The 12,811-nt window shown below is 36.6% G+C and overlaps 1 protein-coding gene across 1 annotated transcript; it reads right to left on the reverse strand.

The window, feature by feature from the left end:
- Positions 1-1,338: 1,338 nt before the first annotated feature.
- Positions 1,339-12,386, reverse strand: LOC130222847 (gastrula zinc finger protein XlCGF8.2DB-like). Its single transcript, XM_056455418.1, has 2 exons — positions 12,278-12,386; positions 1,339-5,262 (listed from the first exon to the last, which is right to left on the reverse strand). Exons 1-2 carry the CDS (start codon positions 12,360-12,362, stop codon positions 4,382-4,384), a joined length of 966 nt encoding a protein of 321 aa, XP_056311393.1. The 5' UTR covers positions 12,363-12,386; the 3' UTR covers positions 1,339-4,381.
- Between the last annotated feature and the right edge of the window lie 425 nt (positions 12,387-12,811).

Below are 12,811 nucleotides of genomic sequence, written 5' to 3' on the forward strand. Positions count from 1 at the left end.
TTTCTCAATTGTGTTAAATTCTTCTTCCTCTCTGATCTATGCAATTTTTGTATGTGAAAAAACAAAACAAACCCAAACCTCTTACACTTGATACATCAACAATAAATGAAGTAACGAACCAATAAAGCAGTTCACATATGATCACTTCACAGTTCTTTTTATTCTCTATAAACTCAGTTTCTCAAAAGTCTTTTCTTTTCCTGCAAAAAGCAGTCAGTAAATGTATATTCATCATTTTGTGAATATAAAATTTCTCAGGGAGCAATTCACTCAGTTTCTCCTCTGTGAGTGAATCCTTTTCCCAAAAGAAAGAATTGAACGACTGTGTGTGCTTATAGTTCAGTTTTCTACCATCCAGATCGGCAACTGTATCAGTATAACAAAATGACAAATTAAAGTTAGGTCCGTGTGGCTCGCCAGTCCCAACCCCTTCAGCGATGACAGGAGTCAGAACGAATCCAGAATCCAGTAAGCATCAATCCCAATCCAGCATCAATTCAATGGATCACACAGGAGCACAACGATGGCACCAATCCAGGTAAAAGAGGAAAAATAAAACAACAAAAAACCTGACCAAAACCAGATGAACTTTTAATCTCTTTATGTGAAGAACTTCTTCACTCGATCCTTTTGCTTATTCTTTTTTTCTTCAACATTTACCTCTAATCGTGTTTCTTTTCAGACGATCTCCTATGTTAATCGAGCTAGTTTCACATTAACAAGGCTTCTTGTTATCAGCTCCATCAAAATCATTAACTAATTAAACACGATTTCTCTCACATAAACGGTTTCTTCTAGCTTTTCTTCCTGCTATATTGTCTTTAGACACATATAATTCAACATTCGATCAAGAATCTCTTATTTGCTCGTTATTTTCAAACTTAATGTAAAGAGACCTAAATCTGCGTCTGCTCTCTTCCGCTCCGCCGATGCGAGTGTGCGCGAATTCTATCCGCATCATTGATCCGGAACTGGAAAGACGTTACGACATTCTAAATCCTTTCAGATCGCTCTTACAGCAAAAACATATTTTAATGTCTTCTAATCGCCTATAAAAATAATTTGTAAAACAGAAAAAGAAAAACTAAATGTTCCGTATATTTATTTAATTCTAATCTTGTTTCTATTGGTAACCTGGGTTACAAAAAAGTTTTGTGAAATTGCTGACAAAAGTCCAAAATTGGAGGTAAATCAATGTTTGTTCACGCAAGTGACAATCAAACAATGTGAATGATCAAAAACACAATCTAAGGGTGTAGGACAGTGTTCCCTGCATCTCCCTAAAAATGTTCTCCTCCCTAATCTTTCTAATTATCTTTTCAGTGCCAACCGTTTGATTGAAGTGTGAAATGTGCACAAATATGGTTATTGGTTCATAATAAGTTCAAACACATTGTTAGATTATTTATTTGCTGTATTTGGCTTAACCGTTCATGGGTGGCTCGCCAATGTATAGATGACTCTAATACATCAAATAAGTAAGCTGACCAAAATTCTTACGGGCAGAAGACTTTATTGAAGACAATAAATAGTGCAGTTCCTCAGCAGTGATGTTAACTCGTCGGTCTTCAAGTAGCTTAACCCAAAGTACTCTCTGTGAGACACTACTTTATAACAAAGGATGTAACCCCCCTGGAGATTACCCAACTGCTTTGGTTGGGTCACAACTCTTAAGTTCCTATAGGCCATTTGGTTCACACCTTTTCAGATGCTGATACTTGTTTGCTTTTGAAACAAGCCACACAATCTATCAACATATAGAGTTATTTTGCATTCTTGCAGCCCTGTAGCAAATATCACAACCTGGAACTGGGCTGTGATCCCTGATCTACAATACAAAACAGTTGTCAAAATCTTCACCCCTTTTCAGTTTTTAAGTAATCAGGTGTTCAAAGGGTTTCATTATCAGTAACTTGATATGTATTCAAGAGTACACACTTGTTTGGTATGCTGTCCCGGGAGAGAGCCCTAAGCTCATAAGATCCTCAAGCCCTAACCTCTCTCCCGTATGCAGGGCAAGAGGGGAGTTTGAGCTCAGGTAGATCTTGATTTACTCCCCCGACTTGTTTCTGTTCTAATGACAGATATACAGCGCATCCAGAAAGTATTGATAGCGCTTCATTTTTCCAAATTTTTTTATGCTACAGCCTTATTCCAAAATGGATTAAATTCATTTGTTTCCTCAAAATTCTACACACAATACCCCATTAATGAGAATGTGAAAAAGTTTTTTTGAAATTGTTGCAAATTTATTAAAAATAAAAAAGCTGAAAAATCACTTGTACATAAGTATTCACAGCCTTTGCCCTGAAGCTCTAAATTGAGCCCACATTCTGTTTCCACTGATCATTCTTGAGATGTTTCAGCAGCTTAATTGGACTTCACCTGTGGTAAATTCAGTTGTTTGGACCTGATTTGAAAGGCATACACCTGTCTATATAAGGTCTCAGGGTTGACAGAGCATGTCAAAGCACAAACCAAGCATGGAGACAAGGGCATTGTCTGTACACCTCCTGGACAGGATTGTCTCGAGGCACAAGGCCGGGAAATGTTACAGAAAATTTTCTGCTGCTCTGAAAGGTCCAATGAGCACAGTGTCTTCCATCATCCGTAAGTGGAAGATGTTTGGAGCCACCAGGACTCTTCCTAGAGCTGGCCAGCCATCTAAGCTGATGCAAACTAACCGTCCTGGAGCCCAGTGGTTTGTTTCTCATTCAGAAAGTCAGACAGAGAACATCATCCAAAACAACACTAGCTACATGAATACACTGGATAGTAAAGTACAGATATATCCTCACCTGTAAAATCACTTGCAAAGAAATTTTAAGCTGCAGAGGTGCTGTTTGCCAGATGTTTATGAAACTGTTCTTCTCTCAGCCGCCATCATTGTGTTTACGGTAAACATGAGAAGCGCAACACATTTACAACTCCTCCTACTGCAGTGTAGGTGTGTTGAAAAACAGAATGCCATCACTCAGCCTTTTCAAACATTATTCAGACATGAAACATCCTGTGCACATGAGAAAATGTTTTGCTGCATTCATGTCATGTGTGCAACTTTTTGTCCACGTGTTTATTAAACTGCGCCGAATGAGTGAAACTCTGTAGACACTGATCAGATCTCTCCAGTGTGAATCTTCTTTTGTGTTTTCAGATGTGTCAACTGATTAAACCTCTTGTCACAGTGTGAACACTTGTACGGTTTCTCCAGTGTGAATCGTCTGGTGCAGTTTAAATTTTGGAGCTGTAATAAGTCTTCTCACACTCAAGCACATATACTCTTTCACACCAGTGTGGACCTTCATGTGTTCATTAAGGTTTGCTGATCGGTTGAAACTCTTCCCACACTGAGTACATGTGAATGGCTTCTCTCCAGTGTGGGTCATCATGTATTTATTAAGGTATGAGGAGTTGCTGAAACTCATCCCACACCGAAGCTACGATCACACTAGAGTTTGAGCATGCGAAATTCTGTTGTACAGCGCTGCGAAAAGGGGCGGGATTAAACAAGATGATTAGACATTAAAAAAGTGAGCGATTGGTCCATATTTTACATTTCAGTCATGAGAGGTCATGTTTTGATCTTCGATTGGTCTCACACAGTCTAGTGATGCGATTTTGCAGGTCAGAGTTTACCAAGCTTAAACTTTGCAAGGCGAACTGCGAAACTTGACACACGAACTTGCGTTTCTGGTCTGACGCATTGGCGTGCATCTTGAAGGATTTTTTGATTATTTTAACTCCATCCTATACATTAATAGACTAATCCTTGCATTAACAGTTTAATTCTGTTTTTAACTAATTACATGAGCTTATGCTGATGTGTTTATCCTCATATAACCTCATGTGCTTAACCTCATCTAACCTTGCTCCATAACAGCTGTGTCTTCGTGTGACTGATAACCGAGAAGTTAACTCCTCTGTACTTGTTATCAACAAAATGTTACAATTTCACTTTCAGAGTGTGCTCATTTACAGGAACCATAACAGACGGGAGGGGCGAAGGCTCACTCTCTTTCAGGCTCTGTTATGTGTATGTGTAACTTTTTCTGTGCAGATTTCCTGTTCTGCCTAACAACTGATGATTGAACTGATCTGGATGGAGGATCTTTCTTACTGAAGCGCCCCCGGGCGGGGCTGAAGAGAGACAACGATAAATATAGGGGGGACAAGGGTGTGGGTGTGTGTGCCCAGCTGACACAGACACCCTGTGTTGCTATTCTCTGACACCCGGAGCTTTGTAATGCTTTATTCATCTAATTAATTTAATTGATAAAACTTATTTAAAGCCTCTGACTGATGTTTTAACCTGGGAGGACTAGGAAAAGTCTAACAGTATGAATGGAAGTCTAAGGGGAGAAAAGTCCAGTGTGACCGCGGCTTAAGTGCAAGTGAATGGTTTTGTTCCAGTGTGGATCCTCATGTGCCTATTAAGGGATGATGATTGGCTGAAACTCTTCCCACACTGAGTGCATGTAAATGGTTTCTCTCCAGTGTGGATCCTTATGTGACTATTAAGGGATGATGATATGCTGAAACTCTTCCCACACTGAGTGCATGTGAATGGTTTCTCTCCAGTGTGGATCCTCATGTGACTATTAAGGGATGATAATATGCTGAAACTTTTACCACACTGAGTGCATGTGAATCGTCTTTCTCCAGTGTGGATCCTCATGTGTAGATTAAGGTATGATGAGTAGCTGAAACTCTTCCCACACTGAGTGCATGTGAATGGTCTCTCTCCAGTGTGGATCCTCATGTGTTGATAAAGGTTTGATGAGCAGCTGAAACTCTTCCCACACTGAGTGCATGTGAATGGTTTCTCTCCAGTGTGCCTCTTCATGTGTTCATTAAGGTGTGCTGATTGGTTGAAACTCTTCCCACACTGAGTGCATTTGAAAGGTTTCTCTCCAGTGTGGATCCTCATGTGTAGATTAAGGGATGACGATAAACTGAAACTCTTCGCACACTGAGTGCATGTGAATGGTTTCTCTCCAGTGTGGATTTTCATGTGATTATTAAGGTGTGATGATTGGATGAAACTCATTCCACACTGAGTGCATGTGAATGGTTTTTCTCCAGTGTGGATCCTCATGTGAACTTTAAGATTGCTTTGTCTTACAAAACTCTTTCCACACTGAGTGCAGGTGAAACGATTCTTGTCTTTCCTTTTCAAAATACCATCAGTCTGAAAATGGGTTTTTTCCTCAATTTTGACATGATGTTCCTCCTCTTTACTCCCCTCATTCTCTTCAGTTAGGTCTGAAATAAATAAATAAAACATTTGTTTTCATTAAGTCTTACAATTTCTCATTAAAAGCTGAAAAGTGAAAAGACACTGGAAACATTGGCTACAATTTTGATGCACATTAAATGTAAAACAAATCAGATAATATTTTGTTTGGTCCATTAACGTGTACACATTTAAGCAGATTCAATCCTTTTACAATGTAAAATGTGTCAAAGCCACTTAACATAGAAGTTATAGTAAATGGACTCTATGCACAAACTCTGCTGATGTGTTTCCGGTAGAATATCAGTTAGGCTCTTTACTTCCGCATAGCACGTCCTACAGCCAAATCTAATAGCGGCGAAACCTAAACGCATCAGAGCATGGCAAAGAAGGGAGATTTACTCTTAAATTAATGAGGATCTAGTGCCAGTGGATGTCCAGCATCTGGAAAATCATTATTGTTCAGTTCTAGAACCCACGGTAGTTGATTAATACACCAGATCAGGCTGACACTGCTTCGATGCTGTTTTTGGTGATGTTATAAAATTCTAATGGTAGTTAAAAAATGGTGTACTAGAATATAACCCAGATGAAAGTAGTAACAAGTTGTAATTGTATTTTATATTGAATAATATTATGTTTTAACCCATACTTTCAAAAGTTCACACTTAGCTGATGATTGATTATAAAACTTGCTTGAAATGCTGTCCCGGGAGAGAGCCCTGAGCTCATAAGATCTTCGAGCCCGGGGCTCCCTCCCGTTTGCAAGGCGAGAGGGGAGTTTGAGCTCAGGTCTCGAGAACTCCCCTGCTGTAGTAGCTAATGAACAGATAGTGATTACTCTTAAGAGATAACTACTTACTAGAAGCATGTCTATGGTGTCGATTTGGATTAGTCAAGTAACTTAAGTTGCATGTTTTTGGACGGTGGGAGGAACCCAGGGGAAACCCACGTAAGCACGGGTAGAACGTGTAAACTCCGCACAGAAACGTTGGCTGGCTTGGTAAGAACTAGAACCAGTGACGTTGTTGCTGTGAGGCAACAGTGCTAACCACTGGGCCACCGTGCCACTCATCTAGGAAAGGAGGAGGAGGTGGGTGGAAGGGGGGATTCTTCAAAATAAAGATGGCTGTGATATGGAACTTAGGGTATTTATAGTGCCTTAGGAATCGTCTGATTGGTGAATCATAAATTGAATAATTCGGGGCCGGCTGCAAGCAATCATAAGCACGTGATCCTCTCGAAATTAGTTTAAAAATAAACTTCCCATAGTGAATTCTATTATACTGTATATATTGTATACATGCATATACACACACACACACACAAACGCACCAAACACTCTAGTGTAATGTAATAGGCAAATAACAAACTGAAACAAATGTGTTAAGCACAAGTATTTATATGCAAAACCTAATATATTGCTTTCTGACTTATACATCTACATCATACAACATCCAGAGTAATCTGTCCAGAGTAAAAGCAACTGTGAGGGAGACGCCGTTCAGCACAAGGCTGAGGGTCCACACTGAGCAGCTCATCCGCAGGGTGAAACAACAAGCTGGACAGTCATCAGCTCTTTCTATTACAGCGAGCATTAACCAGATTTACACAATGGCTTGCCTTCTGCCCATCAGTAAAAGCTTGAGCTAAAGATTAAAAAGAGTAGATGACCAAGCTAAATGTATTAATGTAAAAAATTATATAAACAAAAACTGCACATAATTTCTATGTTGTTGCCTGCACTGCAGGAATAAAAAGTTGTCAATATAATAAACATTCATTTTCAATGCATTAATATACATAAATAATAATGAATGAATGAGATACCACCCTCAACTCATTTTCAACAAGGAAAACTAAATACAAGTAACAAGACATTTGCACTGTAGTTATGTAAAAAATTAATTTAGACATCTGCGCTGCAACATAAATATAAATCCATTTTTGACACGTGTAAATTTGACACAAAGTTAAACATAAAAAGTTGTGCGAGTGTTTGTTCAAATCTGTAGTCATCTTGACGGGTAAAAGTTAAAAAAAGAAGAAATGGTCAGCTTCCTCTGAAACATTTTAATGATATTTCAGATGAGCTGGATCATCATGTCATCCTGAGTATAAATTACCTTTCACTCAAACTATGCAGCTTCTCTTGACTTCATCATTGACCTGAAATGCTGAGCTCTCCTGTCACTCCACCCTTATAGTTAGTAACGTTCATACTTATGCATATTGTTTGTTTATTTATTTATGTTTTAATGCCATATCAGCAGCATTATTTATATTCATGGCAAAAACATATACTAATTAATATACAATATATAATCATAAAATCAAATCAGTTTCTTAACATACATTATAAAAAAAACAACAAAAAGTATACAAGTAGCAGCAACACTTAAAACAGTCTGATACTATCTTTTAGTTTGATTTAAGATAAATATTCTAAAAGTGCTCCAGAAGGCACCTTTTCAAACATTTGACTTCAAATATTTCCCGAAACGTTAAACGTCCAACTTCATTTAAAAATACACATTCTATTACAATACATTTTATCATCCAAATATTCTTACACAAGTCACAAATAGGTTTTTCTTCCTCTTTCAATAAATATGCGTGTGTAAGTCTTGAGTGTCTGATTCAACATCTTGTATGTAAAACCTGCTCATGTCTATTTTCAAAAGGGTAATTATTTCTTTAATTTACAAATGGATTTATTTCATACAATTTGTTTTTCCTACATTCAACCCATTCCATTTGCCATTTCTCATTAATATACAGATTTAAAACAGGTTTAATATCAGACACAGGAATTTTACATTTTGTAATCTCCAACTGTAGGGCTTCCTTAGCGGCTTTATCTGCATGTTCATTTCCAATGAACCCCATATGTCCAGGTATCCAGGAAAAAAATAATATCAAAGTCTTTAGTCTTTAAAAGGTTCACTTTTTCTATAATGCTAAAAATCATAGGATGATCAGTTTTCAGAGATTCAAGTGCTTGTAAGAAGAACATAGAATCTGTGCAAATTAACAACTGCCGTTGCTGTTCTTTTTCTATTTGTTCCAGAGCTAAAAACAGTGCACAAGATCAGCTGTGAATATCAAGCTTTGTCCAGAAATACTCTTTCTGAAACACTCTGAACCAATCACTGCTGCAGCAGATACTCGTCCATCTGATTTTGAACCATCTGTATACACTGGTACATAAGTTGGTGGATTGCATCGAATATTAATAAATTCTTCCTGATAAACATTTGGGTGGATTTCCCTTTTTTTAAACTGAGACAGGTGCATTATAATAGCTGGCTTTTTAATATGCCATGGTGGTTTAGGGCATGCATGCATTGTTAATATTATATCCAGATTAATATCCAACTTCTCCAAGTGAGTTTTCATTCGAATTCCAAAATGTCTGATGTATCTGGGTCTGGCTTCATATAGGTGCTGATATTGAGGGTGGGAAACTGTAGAATATGCTGGATTGTCTTTATCAGCTTTCAGCTTGACTGCATATTTGAGAGCCAGTTTCAATCTTCTGTTGTAAAGTGACATTTCTCCTGCTGTCGTATATAAACTTTGAATTGGAGAAGTCCTGTATGCTACAAGAGCAAATCTCAGTCCTGTATGATGTACTGTATCAAGCATCTTTTTGTATGATATCCTTGCAGATCCGTAAACTATGCTCCCGTAGTCCATTTTTGATCGAATAAGTGTCCTATAAAGTCATAAGCGTATCCCCCAATCTGCATCCCATTTGATCTTTGCTAAAACCTTTATAACATTCATTGCTTTAAAACATCTATTTCATAATACTTTAATATGAGGAATAAAAGATAACTTATTGTCAAAACTCATTCCTAGGAACTTTACCTCTTTTACAACTTGTATAGTTTCTCTATCTAATAAAGGCTCTGGATCTAAATGCATAGATCTTAAAAGACAAAAATGCATGCATACAGGTTTTGATTTAGTAAATTGAAAACCATTTAAAACTGACCAGTCATGCATTTTATTTATACATATCTGAATTTGTCTCTCGATTGTAATCATATTTTTCCCTTTATAACAAATACATATATCTACATATAAACTAAAAATATATTATTCCCAATAACATTTACAATATTATTAATTTTAATACGAAATAGTGTTACTGATAGTATACTTCCTTGGGGCACTCCTGATTCTTGTATATGCAATTCAGATAATATATTTTTAATACGCACACGAAAAACTCTATTGGATAAAAAATTTAAATTAGGCAAATTTCCTCTAAAACCCATTTCCTGTAAATCTTTTAAAATACCATAACTCCAGGTAGTATCATAGATCTTCTCCAGATAAAAAAACCTGCTACTATGTGTTCTTTTTTAATAAAACCATCTTGTACAAAAGATTCTAATCGTATAAGATGATCAAGAGTACTTTTCCCTTTTCTAAACCCACACTGATATTTATTAATCTTCTGTTCTTTTTCTAAATTCCAAACCAATCGATCATTAATCACTTGTTCATTGTTTTGCAAAGGCAACTGGTAAGTGCTATTGGACGATAATTATTTGAATGATCTTTTCCTGGTTTAGGTATTGGTATAAAAATAGCTTCTTTCCAAAAGGCTGGTATTTCTCCTGATTTCCAGATATTGTTAACCCGACAAGATGTAGAAATGCCATCTAAAAAGGTGACCTGCTGTTTGTCCAATCAGGGACATTGACAACATAAATATACAAATAATGATGTTCACCCAGGATTTGCCAATGTGAAACGTCTGTTAATGAACACCAGGTATAGCATGAGCAGTGTGGAACGAGATTACAGATAACACAGGATTCTTTTTATCGAGGGTTAGAATGTCCCAGGGTTAACTATTTCAAGTGTCAAAAGCTCTAAGAATCCTCAGCATCTGCTCTTAGAATAAACAGAGCACAAAGAGAAACAGCGATGTACAATTGTCAATGATGTCATAGCAGTGACCTGATCTCATATGCTATTGTTTGAGAACTTCCAATTATATTGCCTATTGGAGAAATGATCAGGAATAATAAATGACAGAAAACTGTAAAACTCAGCCATAGGGAGCACCGGGACATTTCCCGGTGGCCAGACAGTCATCTGGCCTGCCACAGTGATTCTGGCCTGCTCCGCCCCCACTTATCATAAACATTGCGCTTTTCTCCCCAAACTTAATTTAGTAAGTTTGCCCCCATTTGCCACCAGCAAAATGCCACCCTGGGCCCATATAGCCCATGCCTAAATCTGCCACTGGCAATGCTAAACGTTATTGTTCCACTATAATTTGTTCGTTTTGTCTCACGTCGTCCCACAACAAGAATATAGTTTAGAATACTGTACAATGTTTTATAATAATTAATTACTTTACTGTCCATTTCATTCAGCAAATTTAAAATTAGGGGCATCCATGTTTTTTGACATACTTTAAACCAGGGTTTCTGCAGGTTTCACCAAGTTAAATGTAAGACTTTTATGACCATTATGAATGAAATTTTAGACTCATAAAGGGCTAAAGGCTAAGGGATTTTTCAAATGGCCCAGATTATGTATTTCTCCCATTAAAAAATATTATAATTTAATACATTTAGTAATACAATACATTCATTCATTATCTTTTCGGCTTAGTCCCTTTATTAATTTGGGGTCGCCACAACGGAATGAACTGACAACTTATCCAGCATTAGTTTTTTACGCAGTAGATGCCCTTCTAGCTGCAACCCATCACTGGGGAACACCCATACACACTCATTCACATACATACACCACGGACAATTTAGCTTACCCAAATCACCTGTACCATATGTCTTTGGACTTGTGGGGGAAACCGGAGCACCCAGAGGAAATCACGCGAACATGGGAAGAGCATACAAAGTTCTTCCACACAGAAATGCCATCTGACTCAGCCGAGACTTGAACCAGCGACCTTCTTGCTGTGAGCCGATAGCACTACCTACTGTGTCACCGCATCACCAATAATACAATAATAAATAAATATAAAAAAATTTATATTTTAGATATTTCTTAGCAAAAGATTTTAAATGTTGTGTAAAAAAAGCAGGCTTTACTTGTATCCATGCACTTTTTTTCCAAAATAATCTTTCTATAAAATAAAAAAATGAACAAATGTTTTAAAAACTATAATAAACTAAATTGATGCACAACAATCTGTCCTCAGCAGTAAATACATGAAGCACGTTTAAACAAATGTTATTGTAAGGAAAATAATTAAACCATTATGATAAACAGAGTTAAAATGACCTTTTTGAATGAAAAGTTGAAAGTTTTATTGAGATGGATTGTTGGTGATTGTATGGGTTTTGGCTAGAATGGGCAGCAAAACACGAACAAAGGAAAATGAAGACTTGTTTAAAAAAAGATTTAAGACCTACAACACAATATTTTAGTAAATTTAAGACTTTTTAAGGCCTAAAATTTAGATTTTGGAATTTAAGACATTTTAAGACCCCACGGAAACCCTGTTTAAACACAATAGCCCTGGCAATTAGTTATTATAATAATGATGTAATTCAGATACTATCTGTGAGAACTAGTAACAACTACTAGAAATTTAATCCTATAGAGAGGTTGATGAAAAAAAGGGAATTGTGATCAACATGACATATGCAAATGGAAAGTACTAAGCCAACACTATTACTGTAATAGCAGATATCTTCTATGAGAATACTGTAGGTCAAATATCGTCAGCTCAGTTAAACTTTTTTTAAATGTATTGTTTTTATTTATTTTATATAGCACCAGTGCTTAAGGATGCTTTACAAACAGTAGGAGAACAAGAAAAGCAATAACCTTAAGAAGGTAGAGAAAATGGGAGACTAATAATACATAAAAGAATGACAAAAGACATGAGAACAAGTAACAAGAAAGAAACTGATTCCTGTCTTTCAATGAGTGCTTATGTGCATTTAGGAGAACTAGGCAGCACACTCAGAGCTGCAAGATGGATTTAATTTAGTATTCTTATTATTAAAATATATCTGAATGAGGATCAAATGACTGAGTTGGTCTAACCTGTTTGTTCCTGCAGATCTTCCTGTTTGACTGTGAATGTTTCTTCAATCTTCACATCTTCACTCTTCTCTTTAATAAACGCCATCTTTATAACAGTGTGGAGATCAGTCGCTTCAGAAGCAGGTTTTCTCTGTGTCTGGACACTTTATCTTGTTTAAAATGTACAAAACAATGAACAGAAACAAAATAACTTCTCTTCAACACTTGCTTCAACAGTTTCTTTATATGAGAGTAATTAACAAAAATAAATCAGGTAAAACGTTTCTTTAAAACACTTATTACACATTTTTTGTTACTTTATTCAAACAATAGCCCTCGGTTACTGAAAATAAAATAGTACTACGTTGTATACAGGGTTAAAATAATATTTCCAACAACAGGAACATAATTTAGCATCGTATAAAAAACCTAAAACTTCAGAACTTTATATTTAAATCGGTTTATATCTGTAAACGTTTTAAAACAAACCTTTCTCCAGTTGAATCCCAGCGCTGAAGCGGCGCCGCCTGATGACGTCACACACCACGCCAAAAT

The sequence above is a fragment of the Danio aesculapii genome, chromosome 4 (genome assembly GCF_903798145.1).
Source record: "Danio aesculapii chromosome 4, fDanAes4.1, whole genome shotgun sequence".
Classification (NCBI taxonomy): domain Eukaryota; kingdom Metazoa; phylum Chordata; class Actinopteri; order Cypriniformes; family Danionidae; genus Danio; species Danio aesculapii.

What these genes read in the sequence shown, in the direction of transcription:
- LOC130222847 (XM_056455418.1), bottom strand. Translation starts at nt 12,362, where the DNA reads ATGGCGTTTATTAAAGAGAAGAGTGAAGATGTGAAGATTGAAGAAACA. An exon ending in AGATCTGCAGGAACAAACAG is followed by an intron (nt 5,263 to 12,277) that starts GTTAGACCAACT and finishes TATTTATTTCAG; the next exon opens with ACCTAACTGAAGAGAATGAG.